General features: G+C 28.1%; 1 protein-coding gene across 1 annotated transcript; it reads right to left on the bottom strand.

The window, feature by feature from the left end:
* Positions 1-368: 368 nt before the first annotated feature.
* On the bottom strand, positions 369-3,204 carry LOC118052009 (polyamine oxidase 1). Its single transcript, XM_035062819.2, has 10 exons — positions 3,044-3,204; positions 2,544-2,790; positions 2,273-2,425; positions 1,959-2,193; positions 1,694-1,837; positions 1,367-1,516; positions 1,010-1,264; positions 836-917; positions 614-737; positions 369-527 (listed from the first exon to the last, which is right to left on the bottom strand). Exons 1-9 carry the CDS (start codon positions 3,153-3,155, stop codon positions 661-663), a joined length of 1,455 nt encoding a protein of 484 aa, XP_034918710.1. The 5' UTR covers positions 3,156-3,204; the 3' UTR covers positions 369-527; positions 614-660.
* Positions 3,205-27,288: the final 24,084 nt, after the last annotated feature.

Genomic DNA, 27,288 nt, shown 5'->3' with positions numbered 1-27,288 from the left:
AAAACACCGCGAGGATGACAATGACAGGTATACACGCTGAGACTTGAAAATTTGTGATATATTTTGATAATTAGAGGAGGGAATATTCTCTGACCCTTGTCTTGTACTTTTCCTCTTGTCTTTGAGGTAGACAAGCAATTCCTAGCGCACGCCAACTCCTAATTTCTTAGTAAAACAACGATATAATAAGATTCTAAAAAATGGGTTGTGTTTTACCGAGGAACCGTGCTCAATTGCTCGGATCCTGTAAGGAATGAGCGTGATCCACTTTGTGAGGAGAAAAGGTTAAATTAAGCACACTTGCCACATGCCCTTTGATGTCCTAGCCTTTGTTTATTTTTATTTTTATTAAATGTTGTCAAGCAAGATCACAAAATTGAAATCTTCATTCCTCGACATGGAAATCCAAACATATCATGGATGGGACATATAGCAAAAACTCAAAAACAGGTTGATGCATGTTGTAATGCAGGTTCTCCACCCTCTAGATTTTATTCCTGCTACTGATCCTCCTGATCCATCTTCACCTACATAAACGATTGTACAAATTGTGAAACTCTTTGTACTTTGCACATATTTCCTTAACAATTAAACAGAAAATGCAGATATGTACCCTAATTCAGAACCTAGGAGCACTGGTCTCTTGGTGAAGCTTCTCTCTTACAAATGCTGGCTATTATAGCCTCTGCAAGTTTGGTTCTTCATGCATCCGAGCAAATCGTTTGCTGTGTCAATACCTACCATCCAAGAACAAAAATCAAGGTCGGTAAAGCTCATATTGTTAGCACAATACACGAAATGAGAAAGCATATTTGGGTGTTTAGGGAGATCGAACCTGTAAAGTAAGCACCAGTGACATATCCTATGTATTTGTTGCTATTATGCTCCCCGGTGAAGTAAACTGGACCAACAGGATCCTGTAAAAGACAAAGTATTTCTAGCTATGGTTCTGGAATTGCTTCTTCTTACATCAATATTAGGAAATTGAATTTGCTAATTTTAGGCTCACCCCTAACTGGTCGTGGCGGTTTTGGTCGTACTTGTCAGGCCAATTGGAATAGCTGCCCTTGTAGAATCTGTTTAAGCCCCATCTAGGTACAAGTACGTCTTCTGGCTTAGGAATTTTGTTACCGAACAACGTTTTCAGGACAACCATGACCTCTGCTTCAACTTCCTGGTCTGATAATTGCTCTACCCTTCTTGATTCTTCAGCGGTTACAGTCACAAACAAAATGTTCGATCCTGGATATTCATTCTCTAGATGCTGCATAAAGAGAAAAACATCAAGACACCATAAATGTGGAGCTAGGATGAATTTATTGCAAAACAGCTAGCTACTAACTTAGATGTACATGTTAGTTAGTACCTGCCAAAGTGGATAGTACCCGCGCCTGGCATGCGTGTAAAGGAAGAACTCAGTTCCAGGACCAGTTGGCCAGAACTTGTAAGGAAATTTTAGGAATATCTTGGTGTAAATGGTCATGCTAAAATCGGATATTGCAAGCCTTTTCCATAGCTGATTCATATTCAAGATAAGATTCAGTACTGGAAATACCAAAATGAAAATAAGGATATCCATAAAAGTTAGAAAGGAAATTGATTTGAATATCTCGTGAAGATTGAAAAAGAAGATCTCTCAATAAAAAAAAATCAAGAAAGAAAAGAAAAGAAACCAATAATCATGCACACTCACAGGTAACTTAGGCCTGAAATCAATGAGGTCAGTTTGGAGGACTCCAACGCTTACAGAGACAATAACATACTTAGCTTTGTAAATGGAACCATCTTCAGTTTTGACTGCAACTCCATTCTTCGAGTATATTATCTCTCTAACTACCTGAAATGGTGTTTAAAGCACAAATCTACATCAGGATTTAGTGCCTTGCATGATATAGCGAGCTCAGCTACCTATATTAACCGAGTACATTAGATCCCAGCAAGATGTGCTAAGAGGTTACCTTATTTAGCTTGAGTCTGGGGTCGCCCTTCAAAGAAGACAAGAACTGCTTAGCAAGATATTGTACTACAATCTCAAAACCCCTGGGATCTGCTACAAAGTACGGATCCTCTCCATGGTCGACGAACTCATTCCGGGGGTATGTGTGCTTCAAACTTGTCATTTTTGGTGGTTCTCCATCTTCGTAGTCATTGTGGTAGTAGTCTACCACCATTTCTAGTGGGGTTTTCGGCTCCCTACAGCCATGTCCATTACTCAGTTAATTTACTCAAAAAAAAAAAAACTTAATCAATGTATGAAATTACTAGCGCTTACTGTTTGAATAGACGCTGCCCCGCCAATATTGAGATGTCAACATCCTTCTTGACTTTTTTTGTAAGAAGGGTCGAGAACTCTGCACAGAAGTCATCCCTGGCTACAGCAACTTTGTCCACAGCCTCCACCAATTTTTTTGGGTATAGGCCACCACTGCGGAGATCAGTGGAAAAGATGTTACGAATGGTGTGTCATTAATGTCAGTAATTAATTAAGATGATGGTTTTTAAGAAAAGAAGAACACCAAAGAAGAGTTGTTGAATTCAATTACTCTTGTTTATAGGTATTTGATGTAAGATTATCATAGTCATTAAGGGAGGTTTTGAGCTTGACTTTCTTGGCCATTTCCAATACAGGATTATGAACAGGCCCCCCACCAAAAAGCCAGTTGGCACCCATTTCTACTGCATATCCACTAAATTGGGTCTTCATCACACGGCCGCCAATCCTGTTTGTTGCTTCTAGTATCAAGATATCACGTATGCCAGCATCATGAAGTGTTTTTGCTGCTGAAATTCCTGAAATGTTAACCAAGATTAAATAAAAAGGCCAACCATACAAAGTAGTTCGTGTAAAAACCATGCAGGTCTTTCACCCAAAAACAAAATTATATGGACACTGAAAGTGTTTTACCCCCATGATGTGTGCGCCTAAATACAGGGAAAAAAACATGCATATATATATATATATATATATATATATATATATATATATATAGAGAGAGAGAGAGAGAGAGAGAGCCATTTTTGGTAATTTTGAAGATATGAGAACCTGACATTCCAGCTCCAATGATAATGACGGTAGGAGTTTGCGAGGCCGAAGCCAAAGAGAGGAAGGAATGGAAAAGAAGGAGGACAAGCACCATTCCCAAGAGCTTCTTCATTGTTATGCAATACGCTAAGCTTTTTAGTGCTTGCCTTGAGTTGTGAGATAAGGTTACTCTAGTCTCCCATTTATAGCCAGGATTAGGTTCGTGACTTCTGCTATACTGCACGCTGGTAAAAAAAAAAAAAAAAAAAAAAAATAGTATAGAAAAATAATAATTAGACAAGATAGTATTTTTAAAAGAAATAAGAAAAATGTAATACGAAAGTCATTATCTTGTCTAGGTCCGTACTGGGTAATTTAATAATCTTATTTAAATTATAAACAATAATAGCAAATAAACAATAAAAAATATGTGATAATAATTAATTAAAATAAAATAGCTATCGTTATCATACCCAGAAAAAACAGAAAAGATTGTTAAGAATTTATTTGTCGCTCTTTTATGAACATCATCCATCATACAAAAAAAAAAAAGCTTATTTAGATGGTTCAAATTTGTAAAAGTCTAGAGCATGGATTGCTAGAGCAGCATTTCATAAAAGCAAACCAAATAAAACAAAATGAAATGAACATTTATCTATAGTTAATAAATCAATTATATTTAACTCAATAATAAAATTTATTTAAAAAATAAGTTTAATAAATTTCTCAAAGCAAAAAACAATAATTAAAAAGAATAGGGATAAAATTTAATAGGAAATAAATTTATAAATGGTGGAATAAAAAAAAACGTAACTCTAAAAATTATTTTAGATTATAAAAAAAATATCAATTTAAAAAATAAGAACTAAATTTGACAAAAAAAATAAATCAAATGAGGATGAAATCAAAACAAGAATCTAATTCAATGAATTATTTTTTAAAAAAAATTATAGCCAAAAAACAAAGATTAAATTAAAAAAAAAAAGTTTAGGGGTTGACTTGAAAAATCAAGGGCATGGCACAAACACCAAAAAAGAAAGGGAAAAGAAAAAAATAGATGTCGCGCCAAATTAAAATTCTTAAACAAATCACATATTCATGAAGAAGACATCGAGATAAAACTTATATTATACCAGAATGGCTTTTTTGGCTTTAGAATTAGTTGCACACCATGTTTGAAGACAGTGAAGCAGTTGATGTGTACATCAATAATTTTTTTAATTTCTTTTTATTTTTTTTTAAATCAAATTACCCTTACCCCACCTCAATAACAACAAAAAGACAAGCAGTGAATAAAATACCCTCTGACCCAACTTTAGAAAATAAATTGTAAGGGCAAGTCAGTCTTTTAATGTACTTATAAAAATGAAAAGAAAAAAAAAAGCCTCATTTTCATTTTAATTTTTTTAAAATTCCAAAGATAATATAATAATTTTAATTTCCACAGCAAAACAAAAAAAATATACCATAGACAAATATTTTTTTTTTAATGGTATTAATGTAATTTTAACATGAAAAAATAAAATAATTTTTTTTATCATGTCTCTAATCAATTTTAAAATGCCAAAAAGATATCATTTCAAAGGATGATCCTAACCCAACTATTAGTTTAAACTACTTTTCTTTTTAATTCTTTCATAGCATTCACGTGTTTGTGACTGTTTGATGTTTCCATCATGTTTTTTTAATGGATGATTATTTAGCTGTTCCTACCGACAAACCAACCAAAGAATAATTGTTAAAATATATTCACTTTTTATCTGCTGTAATTGTTTTTCATATTTATTATCCAATTTTATAATATTATCCACAGGCACGGGACATACCTTTTCAGTACTGAATTATATCAGTGTGTGTCAAAACAAGAATGAGAATAAAATCAGAATCTAATTCAATGAATTATTTTTTAAATAAAAAATTATAATTAAAAAATAAGAACTAAATAAAAAAGAGAAGTTTAAGGATTGACTTGAAAAAATAAAAGTATAGCACAAACATCAAGAAAGAAAAAAAAAATAATTACTCACGCCAAACCAGAGTTTTTTTAAGTGCACATTAAGAGTGTGTTTGGCAGTGTGGTAGCGGTAGCTTTTCAAATAACTTTTCGTATCGAAATACATGCCAATGATATTTTTTTATTTTTTAAAAATTATTTTTAATATCAGCACATCAAAACGATCCAAAAAGTACAAACCAAACTCAATTTTAGTAAAAAAAAATTCAAAATTTCTACAAACACAGGTTCAAACTCATTATCAAACGGTTTCTAAATATATATCCATGAAGAAAATAACAGAAGAGATGTTGAAACAAAACTTATGTCATCCTAGAATGGCTTTTTTAGCCCTAGAATCAGTCATACATGATGTTCAAAGACAATGAAGCAGTTAATGTATGTATCAACAATTTTTTTTTAATTTTTTTCATTTGTTAAAAAATCAAATTATCCTTGCCCCACCTCAATAAGAACAAAAGGACCAACAATGAATAAAATACCCTTTGACCTAGGCTTAAGAAAATAAATTGTAAGGGCAAGTAAGTATTTTTGCCCAGTTTCTTTCATAGCATTCACATGTTTGTGTCTGTTTGATTTTTCCATCATGTTTTTTTAATGGATGATTATTTAGCTGTTCCTACCAACCAACCAAAGAATAATTGTTAAAATATATTCACGTTTTATCTGCTATAATTGTTTTTCATATTTATTATCTAATTTTATAATATTATCCACGGGATATACTTTTCAGTACTGAATTATATCAGTGTGTGTCTATCACTCGAGGCAATTATTGCGTAGATAAAGTAAAGACTGCCCTACAATGAATAATGCGGTCAATACTTCATCTTTTAAAATATAGAAATCCTGTCAAACTAAAGAAAGACATTAATAATTGTTTTTAGGAAAAAGTGAAAAGAACATTGTTATGCTTTAGCTGTCATTTCGATTTTTAAATAAATTATAAAGTTATTTAGGTAGACAAGCTCCTGATTTTCTTTGTTTTGTTTAAAGGAGAAGATATGCTCTTGAACAAATAACATGTTTAAATAATGATTAATTAAATGTTTATATTAACATTCTCTTCTCTGTAGCATAGGAAGTACATAATTGATGATATAATTTCTATTACATGTAAAAGAGTTTTTTTAATTAAATTTAGAAATTCTCCCATGATAAAGTCAAAAATTTCAAATAATGATTGTGATTAAAAAAAAATAGCTTTCAATTTCAAGAACAATATGCTTTCAATCCCAAGAACAATAATTTTTGTTATTGTTTTTTTTATGATAAATACTTTAAGGTTTAAGAACCACAATGTTGTAAAGAACAATCAAATTTAAAAATTTTAAGACCAAAGAGCCGCAAAGGGCAATCCAAATAAAACTTTAAAAATCTAAATATAATAAGGTTTGAAAATATGTCACTAGAGTGAATAATATGCCACAAAGACTATTGAATCCGAGTTTGTTATGGTGTCATAAAAAGTGATCTAGTTCATAAAAATATTAACAAAATCATTACAATATAGGGGAAATCTATTTATGAAATCAAGACTTAGACTAAAAAGAAAAAGAAAAAAGAAATTCATGTCAATTTATAAATGGATTTCATCAAAATCATATTTAAAACTATTCAAGAAACAAAGATATTTTTTTTAATTTGTTAAGATAACTTTAACAAAATCAAAGGACACTTGCACATTTTAACTTTAAAGAAAATTTATTTAAAAAATATAACAGAGAATTGATATAAAAATATTGTGGGGATGAAAATTAAAATGAAAAGACAAGTTACTCTTGTAAAATTATAAAAATATTAGAAAATAATATAAATCATATCCTAAAATTTTATTTAATAGTTTAAGTTATTGTATTAATATATTTTTTTATATAGTATTAAAATCTTGATTATTAAATAATCATGAATTTAAATTTTATCATCCTTGTTTATATTTGATAAAAATTACAAAATAATATAACAATGTAATCTGGATACATAAATTACCCTCGAGCAAGTGGTTGTCATGTGGGGCCATTGTCTCCGTTTGTTGATGGCTTTTCCGATGATGAGGAGCCAAGTGAGGTGGCCCCGCGTTAATTGTTGGCGAGCAGAAGGAGCGTCTATCCTATCGCTGCTATTTATGGTGGTGGATCAGGTATCTGAAAAGTTTGTTTTTTATATAGAAAAAAGGGATGGAGACCAGGAAGAAGTATGAGGGAAATAAGAGAAGAGTCTCGTCATGCTCATCGAAGTTTGGCAGCTAGTGAAGGGGGAGATACAGAGGAGAGAGAGAGAGAGAGAGAGAGAGAGAGAGAGAGAGAGAGCTAAGTATAGAAATGGTGGATCAGGTTGGATTTTTGGTACTTTCCAAACCATTATTCAGTGGGTATGAATTTGAGAAACCCTTATCCAATCCAATCACGTTTTGGGTATTTATTTGACGACTCATTTCTCTCGAATATATATTTACTCATTTTTTTCAAAGAACCTAAAACAGTTTTATAAATCTTAATTTTTTTTTTGGTTCTTTATTTCTCTCTGTCTTATTTTCCCTTTTTTTGTGTTAATTTTTCACTTTTTATTTGGATAGAAAGCCTATGTAAAGTTGAAAGTAATTATATAATTGGAAGGTATATTGAATTTTCTTTTCTTTAATATTTTATAGTCATATAGTTGTAATCCTTGATTTCATCACTGAGGAGATAGATGAAAATTGACAAGGTGGTAGATAGAGAGTAGAGTGAAAGCCATGAAAACATCATATTTAAGATTAGTTTTAGTAACATCTTATTCAACTTAGCTAGAGAAATTCATTCATGGTTGTACCAAGCTCCAAAGCAATAGGAAGAAATAGATTATAAGTCTGTGTTTGATATTTTAATAGTTTTTGCAATTATAATTTTAAAAAAATATTTTTAGTTGCTATTTTAAAATAGTAGTTTTTAAAAAATATATATTTTGTTAAAACTGATATAAAATGAATTTTCATATACAAAATAAATAATAAATAGGTCTTCGTAAATAAAAAAATAAGTTATTCTAGCTTCTGAAAAAATAAATTTTGAAATATAATTATACATGGAGCCTAGTATACAAGTATAAGTTACTAGGCTAATCAAATAGTTTTTTTTTTATGCTTGGGTAAAAAAAAAAAAAGATTATCACAATACCAAATAATCTTTAAATAAGATTTATAATTAGCATTTTGACTTTGAATTGAATTTTTTTAGTTTATATGAAAAATAATTTTTTTATTAAGGCGTGAATATGATTATTATGTGTCTTGTAAAAATTAACTTTGGAAAGCCAAAAACTCATGATCATATTTTTTTGACAATTTCTATCGATCCAAAAGTGACAATGTATTACCCAACGAGGGACACATATTTCACTTTCAAAAATACTCATCTTATTAAAGTAAATTAAAAGTCAAAATCAAAATTAAATTAAAAGAAATAACTCTATTATTGTTGCATCCATTGTGCCCATCTCATGGAGGTGCTATGATTGCTACAATGTACTTACAATGCTTTTTTAAGTGATTACGAGGTGAAAAATATTCAGTTTGGTACTTTAGTATTTTATTTTTTTAAATCTTTCATACTTTTAGTTTTCAACATTGATATTTTAGCCTTAAAACTTTAGTTTTCTTTACGACTTCATTTCTAAGGTGTTGAGAGACAATGAAAAAATATTTTAATTGGTCATATTTCAAGCATAAAAAAGTTAATCTTTATGTCAATTGGTTTGTTTTTAAAAATGAATTTTGATAAAGTTGGTTTATATTTTTAATCATGCTATAAAAAAAATAGATGGAAATCCAAAAAACTAGTTTAAACTTGTTTTGGTTATAAGTTTTGAAACTGATTAGAAAGTAATTTGGGTTGAAAATTTAGTTATTGAAACTTGTAAAATTTGTTTTTCATGTTTTTATGTGAAAATATGTTAAAATCTGGGTTTTAAAAGTTCAAAATACCCAAACCTTGATTTTCTAATAAAAAAAAAATTAAAATCCACAAAATTTCTTTAGATTTACTTATGAATTTTTAGTTAAAGAGTTAAAATGAGATTATTGAGGTTTCTAGGATTTTCTGTGTTTTAAAACAAAAATAGATTAAAATTTAGGTTTTTTGAATTCCAAATTATATAGTCGTTCTTGAAATTTGTTAAAGTGGAAAATAAGTTGTTTGTACGAAAAAGATGACATATCATTCATTTATTTTTAAAAAGACAAAACCCATATACACAAGCCATTTCTTTTTGACAATTAAAAAATCATATACACGAGCTTGGATTTCTAGGCCAACATGTGTCAGGCCTTTTCCTTTATACTGCCACATGCATAAGCTAGGCTGTTTAGGTAAGCCCAAGTATGTGGGCCTGACTCCACTACCCCCCTTTATTTTTCTTACATCTTTTAATATTCTACTTTTTAAATAAAACAATTATAATGGTATTTAAAAAATATATATAATGATATTATACATTTTAAATAAGATCAAAATTTTAATGCTAATTTTTTCAATTAATTTATAAATAATCATATATAAAAATAATATGCATACTTAAAAAAAACATTTCTTATGAATATTCAATAAGAATTAAATGTTTAGTTGTTTTTTTATTATAAATTTTTTATATAATTTATCAAATTAATTAATTATTTATTTTTGCATATATTAACATAAAAATTATCAAAGATATCTCTTTATTTTATATATGAACTTCTTTTTCCAGCCATGATAAAATTTCATTTAGAAACCGTGTGTTATGAATAAAAGATATAATTATTATATAAAAGAAAGGAAAGAGAAACTTTTGAAAAAGATTCATATAAAAACAGGTTTGCCCTACACTGTTTTCTCTTGAAATTTTGTTGAAGGAAAAAAAAGCTACTAGAAATTATTATAAAAATAATTTATCTACTAAAATATTACCTTTTAATTCTATACCTACAATATATCTTACTCATTCTCATCTCATGCTTCACTAGAAATTACCCAATCATTGATGTTCATTTATGTAAAAAAAAAGTTATTTTAGTCCTTACATTTATTATTTTAAAAAATAAATCCTCCAATGAAATTTTTTTATCCTCATATTTTTTTTTGAACATTTTAGTCCCTACACTAGAAGGTTTTATTTTTTTATTTTTTATCAAGTCCTTTGTAATCTTATTGTGTATTTTTTGAATAAAATAAAGATATAAATGGATATCCTTACCTAGGAGCCCATACTTGTCCCATAGTCTATTAGAGTATTATTGAATTGGGTATATAAGACCCATTTCCATACCTACTCCCCGTACAAGTCCAAGTTACCAGGCTCAAATGCATTAACCAAGGGCAAGCAAGCCTTTTACATATATATATATATATATATTTTAGCAATAAAGTTTCATTTTTTTTTTGAAAAACTTGCTGTTCCTCTCTTGTCTTAGCAATAAACTGGTTATTTTGTTTATATTTATTTTAAAAAAATATAAACAAAATAAAAATTAATACAAGTGCATGTAAATGGAGACTTTTAATATCAATGAGTTTTTTTAACAATTAATAATGTGTTGATGTTCTTCAATTTCTTCATCACAAACTTGGGAAGAGTCATCCATGTTTATGGGTTTTGGGTAGATGAAGTTGATAAATTGAGAGAAGAGTGAATGTGTACCTTGATCAAATAATAATTAAATAATCATGAACCTTCCTTGATTAAATTACAATATAGCTAAAATACATAGGGAAATCAATGTATTTTTCTCATATATTACTGTTGATTGCTACAAATTTCTTTTTTGTTTTTTTTTTATTTATTTATTTTTAAATTATCTTTGTCGGTTTTTTTTTTTTAATATTGAGTTGGTTAAGAATTTAACTTTATAATTTTTTTTTATAAAACATTGTAAATCGCTACAGTGTTTTTTAATGTAGTTTTTTGTTATGATATTTTTTACAATTATTTATCAATTTTATTTTTTTAATATTGAGCTGGTTGAGAATTACAGCTGTGGTTTTTCTCATAAGACATTATGGATTGCTACAATGTTTCTCAATGTTATTTTTTATTATTATTTTTTAATGATTTTTTTTCAAAATTTTATTTGTCAATTTTATTTTTTTATTATTGAGCTGGTTGAGAATTTAGCTTTGCAATTTTTTTTTTTAAAAACATTGTGGATTACTACACTGTTTCCCCACATGTTTTTATTTTATTTTTATTTTTTTAATGATGTTTTTAAAAATTATCTTTGTCGATTTCTTTTTTAATATTGAGCTGGTTGAGAATTACAATTACAATATATGGGGAAAACGTTGTAGCTTTCATCAAGTGCTATAGTATTTTCCCTATATGTTTTTTTTTAATATTGTTTTATGGTTTTTTCTAAAATTATCTTTGTCAATTTATTTTTTTTAATATTGAACTGGTTGAGAATTACAATTACAAGTAAGGCTAAATCATGTGGGGAAAGCACTAAAACTTTCTTCACAAAACACTATGGATTGCAACAATGTTTCCTTATATGGTTTTTTTTCCTTTTTTTCGTTTTCTTTTTTGTTATGATTTTTTTTCCAGAATTGTCTTTATCAATTTTTTTTTTTAATATTGAGCTGGTTAGAATTTAGTTTTGTAATTTTTTCTTTAAAGCACTATGAATTGCTACAGTGTTTCCCCATATGATTTTTTTTGTTATGATTTTTTAAAATTATCTCTGTCGATTTTATTTTTTAATATTGAGTTAGTTGAGAATTACAATTACAATAAAGTTAGATCATGTGTAGAAAGCACTGTAGCTTTCCACACAAAACATGGTGGATTGCTATAGTGTCTCCCCACATGGTTTTTTTTTCTTATAACTTTTTTAAAATTATCTTTATCGATTTTATTTTTTTAATATTGAACTAGTTGAGAATTTTAATTTTACAAGTAATTAGAAGTAAGGCTAAATCATGTGGGGAAGCACTGTAGCTTTCTTTACAAAACACTATGTATTACTATAGTGTTTCCAACATTTTTTTTCATATGATTTTTTTTTAAAATTATCTTTGTCAATTTTTTTTTTAATATTGAGTTGGTTGAGAATTTAACTTTGTAATTTTTTTTCTTTAAAATACTGTGGATTACTGTAGTGTTTCCCCACTTGGTTTTGTTTTATTATGATTTTTTCTAAAATTATATATGTTGATTTTTTTTTAATATTAAGCTGGTTGAGAATTACAATTATAATAAAGCTAAATCATATAGGAAAGCACTGTAGCTTTCCTCACAAAACACTGTGGATTGCTACAGTGTTTCCCCTTATAGGTTTTTTTTTTCCCAAAATTATCTCTGTCAATTTTTTTTTTAATATTGAGTTGATTGAGAATTTAGCTTTGTAATTTTTATTTTATTAACAGAAAAGCTAAATCATGCAACAAAAAGCTAAATCATGCGGGGAAAGCATTGTATCTTTCTTTACAAAATATTATGTATTGCTACAAATCATTCCATTCAGTCCCTAAGTTTTTTTTTTTTTTTTTTTATCACTAGCATGATTGTTTTTCCATCATAGAATATGGGCTCCATTACATCTTCAGTTTCTATTATTTATCTAGTGTTGTCTCGTAATTATAACATCATCAAACACATTTATTTCATAAGCTTATGGGCATGCCATCTAGTATTAATTAAATAAGATATTCATAAAGCCATGTTACAATTCATTTATGCTTGTGAATGTGTAACTTGATCCCACCTCAAAAAAAAAAAAAAAGGACGCGTGTCGATTGGCTAGGATTAATGGGTTTTAATGGGAGGTACCTTGTGTTTTTTTGAGTAAAAATCATGTTTTTTTTTTAGCTTTTAAAGGTGTGGTTTGTGCTTAAAGGGTGTTGTACCTTTGAAAAAAAACCACCACACCTCCAAGCTAAACTAAATATGCTAAAAGCTTCCATATTTTAGGCCTTTACTTTATATTCTGCAAGGTGGCTTCTGTGCCAGCTCTTTTTTCAATTCCTAAGAAAAAAAGGGTTTCCTATGACAATGGGTTTCTAGAGTTTTTGGCCGTGCTATTTTTAGGAGAGAATTTCTAAAAGTCTTTTTCGGGAATTTTGTATAACACTTTTTCTTTCAAAATATGTAAAAATGTTCATTCTATTTAAATAATCCTTTATTTTCTTTTAAGTTATTGGATGGATGTAATTAAAATATATTGTAAATCACATAAATCCCTTGAACTATTATAAAATTACATGAGCATGCAAAAAACTAAGCATTTGATAGAAATCCCCAAATGTTAAGTAGTTATTATGAAAATCCTCTTTTGTATTTAATATATTCTTAGTATTTTTTTTTTCTCAATTTCTTTTTAACATTCATCCAAAATATTTTTAAACCGACTAAGTCAATAGGTAATATAAACCCCCGAGGTTTCATTTAATTAGGAATAAAAATGAAGGATTTAAATTGATATTTCATGAATAAAAAAAATGAAATTATTGATTCTAGAGAATAAGTAAGGAACCGGCCAACCAGTTCATTTAATAACTTAAATAGTTGATCGGTTCATCCGGAATAAATAAAGGGTAAAATTATAAATAGCAGGAGAATGAAAAAAAAAAGCCTTATAAAGCAGTGAAGGACAAAAAAGGAGGAAAAGGGATTAGGGTTCTTTCTCTTCTTACTATTTTCTTGGAAAAAAAAATTAACATAGAGTGATTAAAAGAGTTAGTGATCAAAATAAGAAATTAGGTGGTTTGAAGGGTTTTTGAAGAGTTAAAAAGGTTAGGGTTAGGGAGCTAAGGAAAAAAAAAACGGAGGAAATAATTACGATAAGAAACTCATTTCATTACCAAATGTTTTGGATTTACTGATGGGAATTTCTGTTGATATTTATACTCACTAGGGGTGTTCAAAAAAACCGACCAACTGATTAAACCGAGAAAACCGAGAAAAAATTAACCGAATAAACTGAACTGATAGAAAAAACCAAATAAAACGATTAAAAAATAAAAAAATTGCCCGATCCGGTTCGGTTCCTGTTTAAAAAAGCTTAAATCGATTGAACCGAATCAAACCAAACCGATTTAATTAAATCTAAAAAATGGTATAAAAAGAAAATCCTTACCCTAGATACCCTAACCCTTCCAGCCACCCCCCTCCTTTTTCCCTTCCCCAGTTCTCCCCCTCCCTTTTCCCATTCCTTTTCCCTTAACCTTTCCAGCTGCCCCCTACCTTTCCTCCTTTCCTTTTCCCCTAACCCTTCATGATCTCAATCTTCTATGCTTTAGGGAAACATAAATCATCTTGAAGGGTCAAATCTAAAATTCTGGTTCAGGTAGTTGGTGCAAACAATAGTCCCACTCGTGAAGATGGTCATCAGAAAATAGTGATGGTTTTGGCAACTACAAACTTTTCTTGGGACATAGATAAGGCAGTAAAATTGTTTCATTGTCTTCTGATAAATATTTTTGAGATTTTTTTGCCTTTTCGAATTCTTAGATCCATCCTGAATAGCAATCTATCCAAGATGTAAGACAACATCTCGTTCCTCCACTAGCACAAAGCCTAGATTAAGGTATACAACAACAACAACAACAATAACAAAATTGTTTCGATTTTTCTAGTTTTGAATGCTAAAAACCAACCCGAACCGAACAAAATCGGTTCGGTTTGAACCGGTTCTCGATTTGGTTTGGTTCGGGTTATATTAACAAGGACTACTATTTTTTTATTTGGTTGAATTTTTGGGTTAAAACCGGACCAAACTAGACTGTGAACACCCTTAATACTCACAGTTCGTCAACATGAGTTTTCCCGATGGGCTCTTGGATGGAATAATCTGTCAAAAATACTCTTTTCGATAATTTATGATTTGCCGGTAATAATTTTACTAATGAATTTACTAATAGAAAAAACATGCAACAAAAATACTATCCACTTCATTCTGTTAATATTTTCATCAATGAATGTAACATATCACCAATAGACAAACCACATGTTATTCTTTTAGTGGATGTTTTTTCCTTGATAGTATTTTCTTCGATTAATTTGATATATAATTGTCAAACAGGCCGTCTGTTATTCTATTAGTGAGTAAACATTGGTAATGATATTTGCAGTAATTGTTTTCCAGCTCTTTGGAATATATTGGTAGAATTAGGTCATCAATAACTCCATTGATAATAATTTAGAATTTTTTTCTAAAATATATATATTAAAAAGAAATAGAAAATTAGTTGCATTTGTAGTAATTCTTTTCCAACCCCCACATTAATAATTTAAATAATCTGTTAAACATAGATATAAAATAATTAAAATCAAATAAATTAATATAAAAATCAAATATTTATTACAAATATAAACATTTATAAGTTCAAATACAATTAATCTAAAATAAAGGCGCTAGAGTAGGAGGCGGGTCTTCATTGGGATCGTTGGGCAAATAAGAGGGAGCACATGTATTATCCATTTGTGACCTCATTTCCATTACCAATCAGCACATTTTGGCCAACTCAACACTTAGTCGTTCATAATCAGCAGCAAAATGGGTCGTTTGAGCTTGATCTCACTGGTCTGAAATTACATTGAACTCCGAAGTTTGAGTGCTCGAAACCGAATGTGAGCATTCATTGGTTGAAACACTATGGGTTATCCGCAAGTTCTCGGTTGTATTGCTAAAGAGACCGTGCACCCAATTTATAGCGGGTCCACCGGGAGATCCTGCCTTCCACCATAAATCCAGATCGAGGTTTGGATAGGTGGAAGGATCATCACCGTATCTCTCTTTCAACTAAGTGTTATATGTATCATGGAAAAAGAAAAGTCGGCAAATTAAAAAAAATAATAATTTAAGAAACAAATGGTTGAAAACAACATACCACATACCACAAAAACTATTAATGATAATTCATCTTGGTTTTCATTAAAAAAAATAGATGTATTTGGTTATATGAGAAGTGAGATGAATGTAAAATTGACTAGTACTCGATGTAGTATTAGAGACATCAATTTGATTAATGACTGAGAATATGAAATTGACTAGTACTCGGTGAAGTACTAAAGGCATCAATTTGATTGATGGCCGGGATAAAGAAATTGACCAATACTCGATGTAGTATTGTAGACATCAGTTTGATTGATGACTGAGAATATAAAAATTGACTAGTACTTGGTAAATACTAGAGGCATCAATTTGATAGATGATTATGAATATTAAATTGACTAATGCTCGGTGAATACTAGAGGCATTAATTTGATTAATGACTATAGATATGAAGTTGACTAGTGCTCAGTGTAGTACTAAAGGCGTCAATTTAGTTGATGATTGGGATATGTATTGGTTTTACAAAGAAAAAAAAAGATTTGTTTAATTATTAGTTGTTTGTGTATAAATTAAGGAGCACACATTCTAATATAGCTATAATTAATGCTAATTGTTATAAACTAATTTTTTTACAAGATCTTTACAAGCTCATGATGTGTAGTGGATCACTTTTGTAATTTTGTTACTAGATATTAAAGTTGTAATTAAGAAAAGCATAAACTCCTTTTATAAACTCAAGTATGTTGTAGCAGTCCAGTTTCCAAGATAACACCACTACAATATTATGGCAAATATGAGAATATATATATATATATATATATATATATATATATATATAAAAATTTGCTGAAATTTCAATAGTCTCCCTTATATCATGAGATTTGAAGTTATCAACATGAACCTGTTTTATTCATATAAATCTTTTCTCAATTGTAATCCGAATCATCATAGATCTTACTCATAACATTTACCATCTTTACACCATAAATTTGTGTCAAAAGAAGGCTTAACACACACACACACACACCAAAAGCTTATCATTAAATTACAAGTTACCAAAAGTTTACATGGTTTGAAAATACACATATAATGTTCCTAATTTAGATAACAAAAGATGGAATAAAGTAGGAATCACTTATGGCGTAAATACAATGGACCTGTAGAAATACAACATATGATGTAAACATAAAAAAAAAAAATTAACAATAACAATGACAATAGAAGCATTACTAGCATGACAATGGATCACATTGGTATCATTAGTCTCCCTTACAGGGATTACTAATCAATTTTATTTAAATTGCCAATATTAATGCATCCTACTAGTTTCATTAACTATTCTCAACCCGAAATAGCTAATCAAATCTATTATAATATTTAGATTCATCCTTTAAAAGTTTTGATGTCAAGTTTCCCTTGACATCATTAACCTCCATTTCAGGAGTAACTAATCAGATTTAAGTAATGATGATATCAATGAAAACCAACTGATATAATTAATTATTCCTAACCTATAATAGCTAGTCAAGTCCGTTATAATATCTTAATTCTGCTTTTGGAAATATAAATGTCAAGGACCCTTTGACTTCACTAGTATCCATGTTCGGATTGGCTAATAAAATTTTAGTAATATTGATATTAATAAAAACTCACTGATATCATTAACCATTTCTAAATAGGAATAACTAGTCAAGTTTGCTGTAATATTTTTTTGTTCCTTTTTGTTATTCATTATTCATTATCAACCTAACAAGTAGTATGGAATCGTAAGGAACTAACATTTCTAATAATGAAAATGAATTATAAATATAGGCGTTGGACACCTACCTGTTATACATGATGTCTTAACACCTCTTTCACTATGCGGTTTAACAATCGAGATAACCCTTGTCAACATAGGACCTAAATATCACTAACAATTCTCATCAAAACACACAATTTCTATAAGCTTAAAACCATCTACCCCTTTTACTTCTTTATTTGTTTTTGGTTGGCCCTCATCTAAGGCAAATTACCAAAAATCTCTCTTCCATTACTCATGACATAAGGTCATTTCCATATTATTCCCCTATCCTAACATTATCCCATAACATATTTAAAAAATCACCTAATTCACTTATAAAACCCTATGTTCAAGAATTGACAATTAAATTAAACAATCAATTTAAATTTCTTGATAACTTGATCATATAAGTTTAAAACACCTTACCAATCAATAATATATACTCCACAAGTTAGCTAGAAAATCCTTCAAGTTTTCTTCCTTTTCGTTAACCACCATCACTATCTCTATCTAATTTAATCATTTTTCTCTTTGATTTTTCTTGATTTTTAGTGTGAAATGTGTTTTTTTATCTCAAAATCCTCTCTTTTACTCCTAAATATCACTTTCTAACACTTCAAAGTGAAAGGAAAAAAGAAGGAACAAAAATACTCTCATTCTCCTTTGATAGCACCCCATTAGTTTTAAGGAGATAGTGGCCAAATTGGTTCAATCATTTTGAGAAATGGTTTGACTGTTTTATGAAATCGGTCTAGCCATTTTTCAAAATAGCTAGACCATTTTCAACATTGCAAAAATGGGTATTTTTGACCAAAAACCTTTGTTCTTTCATCTTTTTTACTCCCTTTTCTTTTCTTCTTCTTACTTCATGTCATTTCACCATAATTTTTACTGTATTATTATTTTCAATTTGACCCAATTTAATTAATTATTTTTTTTACATTTCAAAATATTTTAACCGGGGCTTATATATGTTCTTTTGGTATGTAAGTAAATTTTAATAATATGATGCATGTATCAACTAAATTTATTAAACTATAACTTTAGAGGTTCTTAAATTAGTGCTAAATTTTGTTTTAAGACATTACAAATGCATGAGATTTAAATCATGATTTTTTTACCTAAAAATTATTGCTAAATTACTGTTTGGTGAATATGTTGTAATTGTTGATGGAAATATGAAATGACGGATTGAAAGAATATTGAATTGTGAAATTTGATCCAGGATGATTAGATTAAGTACTGAGATATTAAATTTAAGTCTGGGGTTAGTACGAATAACCTAGTATAATTCAGGGGCGAAGAAAGATTCTTTCCAAATGATTTGGTGGAGAAGTTGTCTAGCCAAGAATTTAAGATCTATATTATAAGTTAATAAATGAATAAAAGATAAATAACAAAATGTCAAATTTTATTCAAATCGGTCGACGGATTGGATTTATTAATTGATTTAGTCTACCGAATGGATTTAATTGAACACTAAAAATCGCTACGGTCTCAATTAGTTGATGAGACCGATTGATATACTAGTAAGAGAAATTATATAAATATGGGAGCAATTGGTCAATTGAATTATCAAATGGAATTAATTCGGTCAACTATTATCATTGATAGTGGGTTGTTATAAAAAAATAAATAAAGTGTTAACACGTTTATTTAACTAGCCTCTTGCAAGTCGATTAATTTTTTTTATAACACAAAAGAATTAATATATAGATGTTATTAATGTATTTTTGACATCGATTAAAAAATATAATAAAAAAATCAATGTTTACATATAATAAACTATAGTAAAGGTTATATGCGTTAATAAAAATATACAAGATCTCAAGTTGATTTTTAAAGTAGCAAAAAAAATAGAACAATGTTGCATTTGCTATAATAAAACATCATTTCCTTAGTTTTTGTATAATATTTTTTCAAAAAAATAGTAAAGAAAAAAAATATAAAAAAGAATAAGAACAAAAAAATTAATATATATAGGCGAAGTGTAGAATGATAAATACTCAAAGTGTAAAAAAATAAAAAATAATATTTTTGTCCACAAAAAAAGTGTAAGGAAAAAAAGAGAGGAAAAACTAAAAAAATATTACAAAAAAATAAAAATAAGAAAAAAATTATGATAAATAGACAAATTATAAAATAATAAAAATACAAAATATAAAGAAAAAAACTTATAAAAAAATTAGTTTTTATAAATTAAAAAAAACTTAAAAATTATAATTTTTACACCGATACGGTAAAACTTCTCCGTCACGACGACAGAGATATCTATCTACTCGCATAACACTCACGTTGAACTACAAATGTGGTTGTAGAATTAGCGTACGTGATTTAATTATTGGCCCACCATTTGGGTAGAGGTTAGAGAGTTACATCCATACAGGTCACGTGTAATCCTTTGAGTCGTGTAGGTCTCTTAGTTCTTGTACGGCCTGTCGAAAAGTACTTAGAAAACATTTAAAATTTTTTTATTTTTTTTTAATTTTAAATTAATATGTTTTTGATATTTTCAAATCATTTTGATATACTGAACTCAAAAATAATTTTTAAAAAATAAAAAAATATTATTGACATGCTTTTCTAAATGAAAAACACTTTAAAAAGCAACAAGAACCACACTCTCAAACATTCTCTAAAAAGGATGGCTAGTTTTATTTTGTCATTTAGGGAACTAGAAACACAAATAATAATAATAATAATAATAATAATTTAATTAATTTTTAAATTATTTTAATGTACTATATCAAAATTAATTTTTTTAAAATAAAAAATATTATTTTAATATATTTCTAAATAAAAAATGTTTTAAAATATAATTACATTTCTAAACAGACTTCAATTCTTGTTGTAAAAAATGAGGGTGGCTAGTATCATTTTGTCATTCAGAGAACCAGAAACACATAAATAATAATAATAATAATAATAATAAAAAAAAGGTGGCTCAATTTCAAACGTTGAGTCAGCCGAAATAAGGTATGTTTGTTCACATTTACACATTGACCATGCTCTCAGATACAACATATGTCGTGTCACCGACCACAATTTGATACTTGCACTGTTGCTATCATCTCCATCCCGATCTGGGCTTGTTCATTTTGGTGTTCTTAGAGACGTAAGAGACTTTGCTTATCAAAATATTATTTAACTTGTATATATTTTTAAGTGCTTTTTTTTATCGATTCAATGCGCCAAAATTGTTGCCCTTTTGTTCACTTTAACCTCTAATTTTATAATAATTCTTCAATTGATTCTTTAATCTCATCCCACCCGAATCCAAGCCCTCTTCTTTTAATTTAACCTCTAATTCTGTAATCAATCTTTGATTTAGTATCAAATTCCATCGAAACCAAGCCTTAAAAAAGACCTGACCAAAAAGAGATTAATGAAAGAGAAAAGAAAGGGACAATTGTCCAACTAGTTAGCACATGCTACTCATATACATAACCTATGTTGTGAATAGAATGGTTAGCTAATGTTAATCGAAAACGATACAATATATTATTGTTTTTAATATTAAAATAAAAAATATTATTTTAATATTTTTTAATCCAGCCTTTATTTTTATCAATTATCTAAATTATTTTTCAACCCGTTTAATTAACTAAAGTTTAATTTGAAATTTAAGCTAATCAAGAAATCAAATTAGAAGATTTTAATATTAATCCGTGCTGGTCAGATTTAGTGGCATTATCAAAGACTTCTCCATGGCTTGCCCATTTGTTTTATGTTCAAGAAAACAACGTAATAAAAATAATAATTTAATATTTTTTAAATAAAAAAATAATTTAAAAAACAAGCAGTAAGAAATTGCAATTCAAGCCCAACGAATAGCTAGTTTCTAGGAAAATCATTGAATGAGATGCCTTCTTTCGCTTCGTCTCCTTACATGCCATTGTTAGTATGTTTTGAACATTATTTTGAATTTGCCCTCTAACCATTGAATCGATGTCGTTTCAAACAAGTTACCCTCCGTCCTGCAACTCACCTCACATTTAACTCCTTTCTTTCCCCTGTATGAACGTACAAGGTTTTTTTTTTTTTTTGTTATTACAAAAAGGCACACAAGTTCTTACGAATCTAAAACAATGTTTGACTCACAGATTACTCGTGTTCGACTCATGAGCTTTTTTCAATGGCCGGTGTGTGGTTGGATTAAAAAATGGCCCTCCTCTGTCCTCTAGACATGGATGAGTGAACGTCACATACGCAGGAAGCTCACATGCTACACGTATTAATGACACTGATGGTTTGTTGTTAGCAAGCAATATGTCAAAATAATTGGCTTGTGTTTATTGGAGATTGTATTTTATGATTATATTTTTTAAAATATTACGACATTTACATGTGAATAAGGAAACTGTATATAAAGAGGAATAGTGTGGTCAGTCCAAAAAGCCTTAAGTTGAAATAACAACTAAAGTAATGAAACGGAACGCCGCATATGGCCATTGTCCCATTGAATCTCCAAAAGCTCTCAATAGCCGCAAGTAGCAGGCTTTCACATGATGTGCCTCCAATTTATTCATGAAGACGAGTGGGTTTTTAAACAAGCTTGTTGGGCAGTGTTTTTAAAATAATATTTTAATTTTTTAAAAAAACATTTTTGAAACACAAAAATAAATAGGCGAGCACACATGTAATAGACAAGAAAAAGTAACCAGTTCATCAGCTGCTACACGGAGTCTGTGAGCGCCGTTTGTTTTTTCATTTCAAAAATATTTTTATAAAAAGTTAAATTTTTTTTATTTTAAATTAATATTTTTTAAAGTTCTCAGATTATTTTAATACGTTGATATTAAAAATAATTTTTTAAAAATAAAAAATATCATTATAATATATTTTTAAATAAAAAATACTTTAAAAAATAACCACAATTATTTTTAAATAGCAAAACTTCAATGCAACCGGACGAAGTGTGGATCACATGGACCATCTTGAAAATCAGATCCAGGAACACATGCAATTCGATGAAAATTGACTTGATTACTAATACTAATAGCACGCGTGAAGTCTCTACCTTGACGTACGTATGATGCGCAATCAATGCTCGTAAATGATTTTGCGTCTCCCTGCTGACTGAAGAGGCAAAACCGCTTTTGATTCAATGAAGAGGATAATAGGCCTATTAGGCTATATATCAAGCTATTGGGCTCAAAGAAATTCGTTAATTGTTTTTTATGTCTCCATTGTATGAAATAGTTTATAACAAATAAATATAAACAAGAAGCACTCACTTTAAAGTGTTTACAAGAACCTATTACTTCTATTATTATTTTTTTTAAATAATAATAGATTGATTTATTAATATATAAAACTTATTCGGATAATGACCTCTAAACAATAATAAAAAAAAAAGAGATTTGAAACAAGTTACTGCCATAAAATTAACAAATACAAACAGAAATACTGACATAATATTTCTTTCGATAAATTACAATGAATTTTACCGGTAAAAATATTCTCTCGGTATATATCAGGGAATTACGGTGAGAAAAAAAGAATTAAAACAAAGCTAAAAAATATAATGACATGTTATTTATACCAACAGAATTATCAACGGAATTAATTTCATCAGTAAAATCATCGGTAAAGTGTTTACTTCTTCTTAACACTGTTCATTATGTCAATTACAAAGGAAGCATTGGAATTGTTCACTTCCTAATTGCACTTTTAATTACTGTTTTTTTACAAACAAAATCACTAACGAATTGAAAAGTAAATTGAAAATTTAAATTATATATTACAGATGGAATCACTGACGGATTGAAAAATTGTCGGTGATATTTTGTGGTTTCTGAATTTTTTTTATTAAAGTGAAAATTTAAATTAAATATTACAAACGGAATCATCGACAAAAATAATTAAAAATATTAATATTTAATTATCTATCAGTAAAATGCCCCAATAAATAGAATCCCTCATTTCACAACAAATAGACTTGTTCTTCGTTTCTTCTTTTTCCCCTTATGTAAAAAATATCAACATCTATTTTTTTTTTCTCTTCTCTTCTATCCTTAACTCCTTTTCTTCTCCACTATCAGGTATGTCTTTTTTTTTTTTTTTTCTTCTCTCTTCTCAATTTTTTTTAATTAACATACTTTATGAATTTGTTTTTTTTTTTCTCTTCTCAACTTCACTCGCAACTACATTAAGGTAATATTGTTTTTTTTTTTTTGTGTTTTTTCATTATATTTGTTTTTATTTTATTTTTAAACTTTTATGTTCTTAATAATTGTATGAATGTTGTTATTGGATTTTTTTTTCATATGAGATCAATGTTGTTGTTGTTTTTTTTTTTTTTGCGTTATTTATTTGTTGCAAATTTTTTGAGTTGATTTTCTTTTTCTTTTTTCCAAACAACTCAATTCTAAGTATTATGGAGTGTTGCTTTATATTATTTTAATTATTTTCTAGTTTTGTTAAATAGATTTTTTTTAAATAATCACCGCTGGGATTGCATACACTATTGTTTTTTGTTATATGACCATTGGATTTTTTTTACCGACAGAATTAGTGATAAATGATGGAATTACTAACGAATGTTATTTTGAAAGATGCATTTTGTCGGTGAATTAGTCAGTAAAATTTTAGCAACAGGTGATAGAATTATTGACAAATGTTATTCCGATAGATATATTCCATTGATGAATTAGTCGATAAAATTTTCATTGATGCAATGATAATCTCATGCTGACAAAAAAATTCTGCTGATAAAACTATTAAATATTGTAGTGAGTACAATTATAGTATATCAGTAACATTAAAATCTCAACACCTTTCTTATCTGTGTTTATCTTGTGATGAATATTTTCAGCATTGTGAATAATGTCAATTCATGTATATGAAAAATCAGGTTCACTAACCTTTATGGAACAAGACAAATGATGAAAAATCAAGTTAAAAACTAAAAACTGCATCCTTATCCAAAGACTTCTATTATTGTACTAACTTATTGAGTGCTCACGTGCTTTACTTGGTAGATTCTCTTGGAGACACCATAGAGAGTATTTTTAGTAAATCTTGCATCAAATATTGATATTCGAAACTTAGAACTAAAAATACCAATAAGATTATTAATTCCCTTTTAATTTTAAAAATTTCTTTGGTTGGTAGAAGTTAGTTTATAGGTTTGAACAAGTATTCAATTTAATTAAAAAAAATTACTATTCTTTTTCTAACAAGTTCTCAAAATAATTTGTTCTATATATAAAAAATAAAACATAATATTTTTGTATTTCATGTCAATAGTTGACCGGACTTGGTGTCAAACTGGACAGTCAAGCTCAACAACAAATTGCTTGTCTAGGTTACAATCATGTTATCTATTTTTCCCGACCAAAAAACATCCGGAAACTCAACTCTGTCCACCGGAGAAGCCACATGCACGTATCATGCCTCAATAACTGCCTTCAATTCATGAGACCAAACGTGTTCCTCAAATATTATTAGTTTTATTATACATACAATCTTTCATACAAACATTGCTTAAAAAATATCATATTTCTATAAAAAATTATTTTTTTTTGTGAACTTCGTCATGTTTTTAACAATTTAACTATTTCTTGAATTATTTTATATTTTCATTATACATACAATCTTTTTTAGTTTTTGAAGTAACATATATAATAATAATAATAATAATAATAATAATTAACTACTCTAATAAAATTTGATTAAAATAAATCCTTTATAAATCTTTAACTAAACTAGCTTTTCAAAACAATTAAACTTCAAGAATTTGTCTCAATATTGTTGGATTTAACAAACAAAGAAAGTTTAATTTATTTTCCCAATAATAAATAAAAATAGATTTATTTACCTAAAAATGATTAATAATTAAATCTAAAAATTTTATATCAAATAAAAAATTATAAATTATAAAAAATAAAATAGGTATGTATGCTGAACAATATAAAAAAAATTAAACTAGCTTGATAATAAAAGATACTAAGTACTTAAAATTATTAACAAAATAAATCACACTTGTTGAAGACTAGATTACTCGATTCAATAAAAAGAGATGATTGTTGCAAGAGTTGTATTCTTTGTTCTCAAGAGAAATTCTTCTCAATAATTATAATACTTGGTGTTTATATATTTCAACACTAAACCTAAGCAAACTTTTTTTTTTTTAAATCAATTTTCTCTCTACATAGAATAACCACAAATGATTAAAGTAAAGGAAGATAATTCATAAGGATTTATATATATATATATATATATATATATATATTATATAAAACAATAAAAGCATTTATATATAAACCTTCAAAAAAGAAAAAAAAAAAAAAAGGAAGAGGAAATATAGGAAGAAATATCAGGAGCTGATATCGGTCAAATCAGTAAGGTAGCCAATTTTGGAATAATTCCTATAGTTTTTATACCCCGGCCGGTAAAAAAACCCGGGATTTTATTTCTGATCATATTATTAGATTATTTGGATTATTTTTTAAAAAAAAAATTAAAATGATATTATTTTAATTGAAAAAATTAAAAATCAATAAATTATAATTGAGTTTTTTGATCAAATCACCAAATTGTCGAATTAACTTATCGGGTCAATCAAATTACATTTAAAATTTTTTTTCTGTTATTTTTTTAACCTAATTTAATTATAGCTTTGAATTGACCGGATCCCCAATCCATCCACCGGATGGAAGGGAGTCAAAACTATATAATTCCTACTACACGTCCAATAAAATGGGCAATAGTACCTCTGATATAATTATTTAGTGTCAATTATGCAATCCTTCTGGACACACTGCGCAACACTGTCATCGGTCTTATATGTCAGTCTTTTAGTGCCCTCGTATCCATGGCACACTGGTTTCCTGACGCTGCGGCTACTCATCACTGACTCACCTAATTCGCATAACTCATTTGTAACTTAGTATGCATTGTACTCATATAAAATAGATATTATTTATTGTAATTTTTTTTTGCTTATTTTATTTTTTTCTTTTAATTTAACATTTCAATGATCTATTTTTTTTATTGCATTCTTTAATATTAAATTGTTTTGCAATATATAATTTGTAATGTTGGGTCATGTACTAGTTTTATAGATTTTTTTTTTTTTTTTTTTTTTTATGATTTCAACTTTCAACTTTAAATTTATGTTGGGTTTTATACTAATTATATATATAATAAAATTAAATAAATATTTTGAATTTTTCTAAAAAGAAGATAATAAAAATTTAATTATGATGCATATGTAATCGCTAACCTCTCGAATGAATATATTTTTTTTATATTAGACAGAGTCTCCAACTTTTACCTCAAATAGTAAATGTATAGGTAAATACTCCATTATGTCAAAAACTAATGTAGGGAATGTCATCTCAAGTTTGCAGATTATTTAGATGATATTTATTTTAAGCTTCTCCATATATTGGCTATGTAACTCATTAAAGCATATATTTATAAAGAAGTGACTGATCTCCATGAGTGCATCTCATATCCCTTTTATTAATAAAATCATGTTAAGTAAGCGAAATGAATTTTTATATAAATACATGATAGTCATAACTTTTGCATACTAGATTAAAAACCAAACACAATATTATCGTACTCCAACACCATATCATACAATTCTTTACCTGACGGTACTAGCGGTGCAACATCGCTTTCAACTCTACCAACAAAGAAGTCCTTTATGTTCTTTCTATACTTGTGATCACTTG

Source organism: Populus alba, chromosome 15 (assembly GCF_005239225.2).
Source record: "Populus alba chromosome 15, ASM523922v2, whole genome shotgun sequence".
Lineage (NCBI taxonomy): Eukaryota > Viridiplantae > Streptophyta > Magnoliopsida > Malpighiales > Salicaceae > Populus > Populus alba.
This window is presented reverse-complemented; position numbering and strand designations above follow the sequence as displayed.

What these genes read in the sequence shown, in the direction of transcription:
- LOC118052009 (XM_035062819.2), bottom strand. Translation starts at nt 3,155, where the DNA reads ATGAAGAAGCTCTTGGGAATGGTGCTTGTCCTCCTTCTTTTCCATTCC. An exon ending in GGGCAGCGTCTATTCAAACA is followed by an intron (nt 2,194 to 2,272) that starts GTAAGCGCTAGT and finishes ACATGGCTGTAG; the next exon opens with GGAGCCGAAAACCCCACTAG. An exon ending in GGTACTATCCACTTTGGCAG is followed by an intron (nt 1,265 to 1,366) that starts GTACTAACTAAC and finishes CTCTTTATGCAG; the next exon opens with CATCTAGAGAATGAATATCC.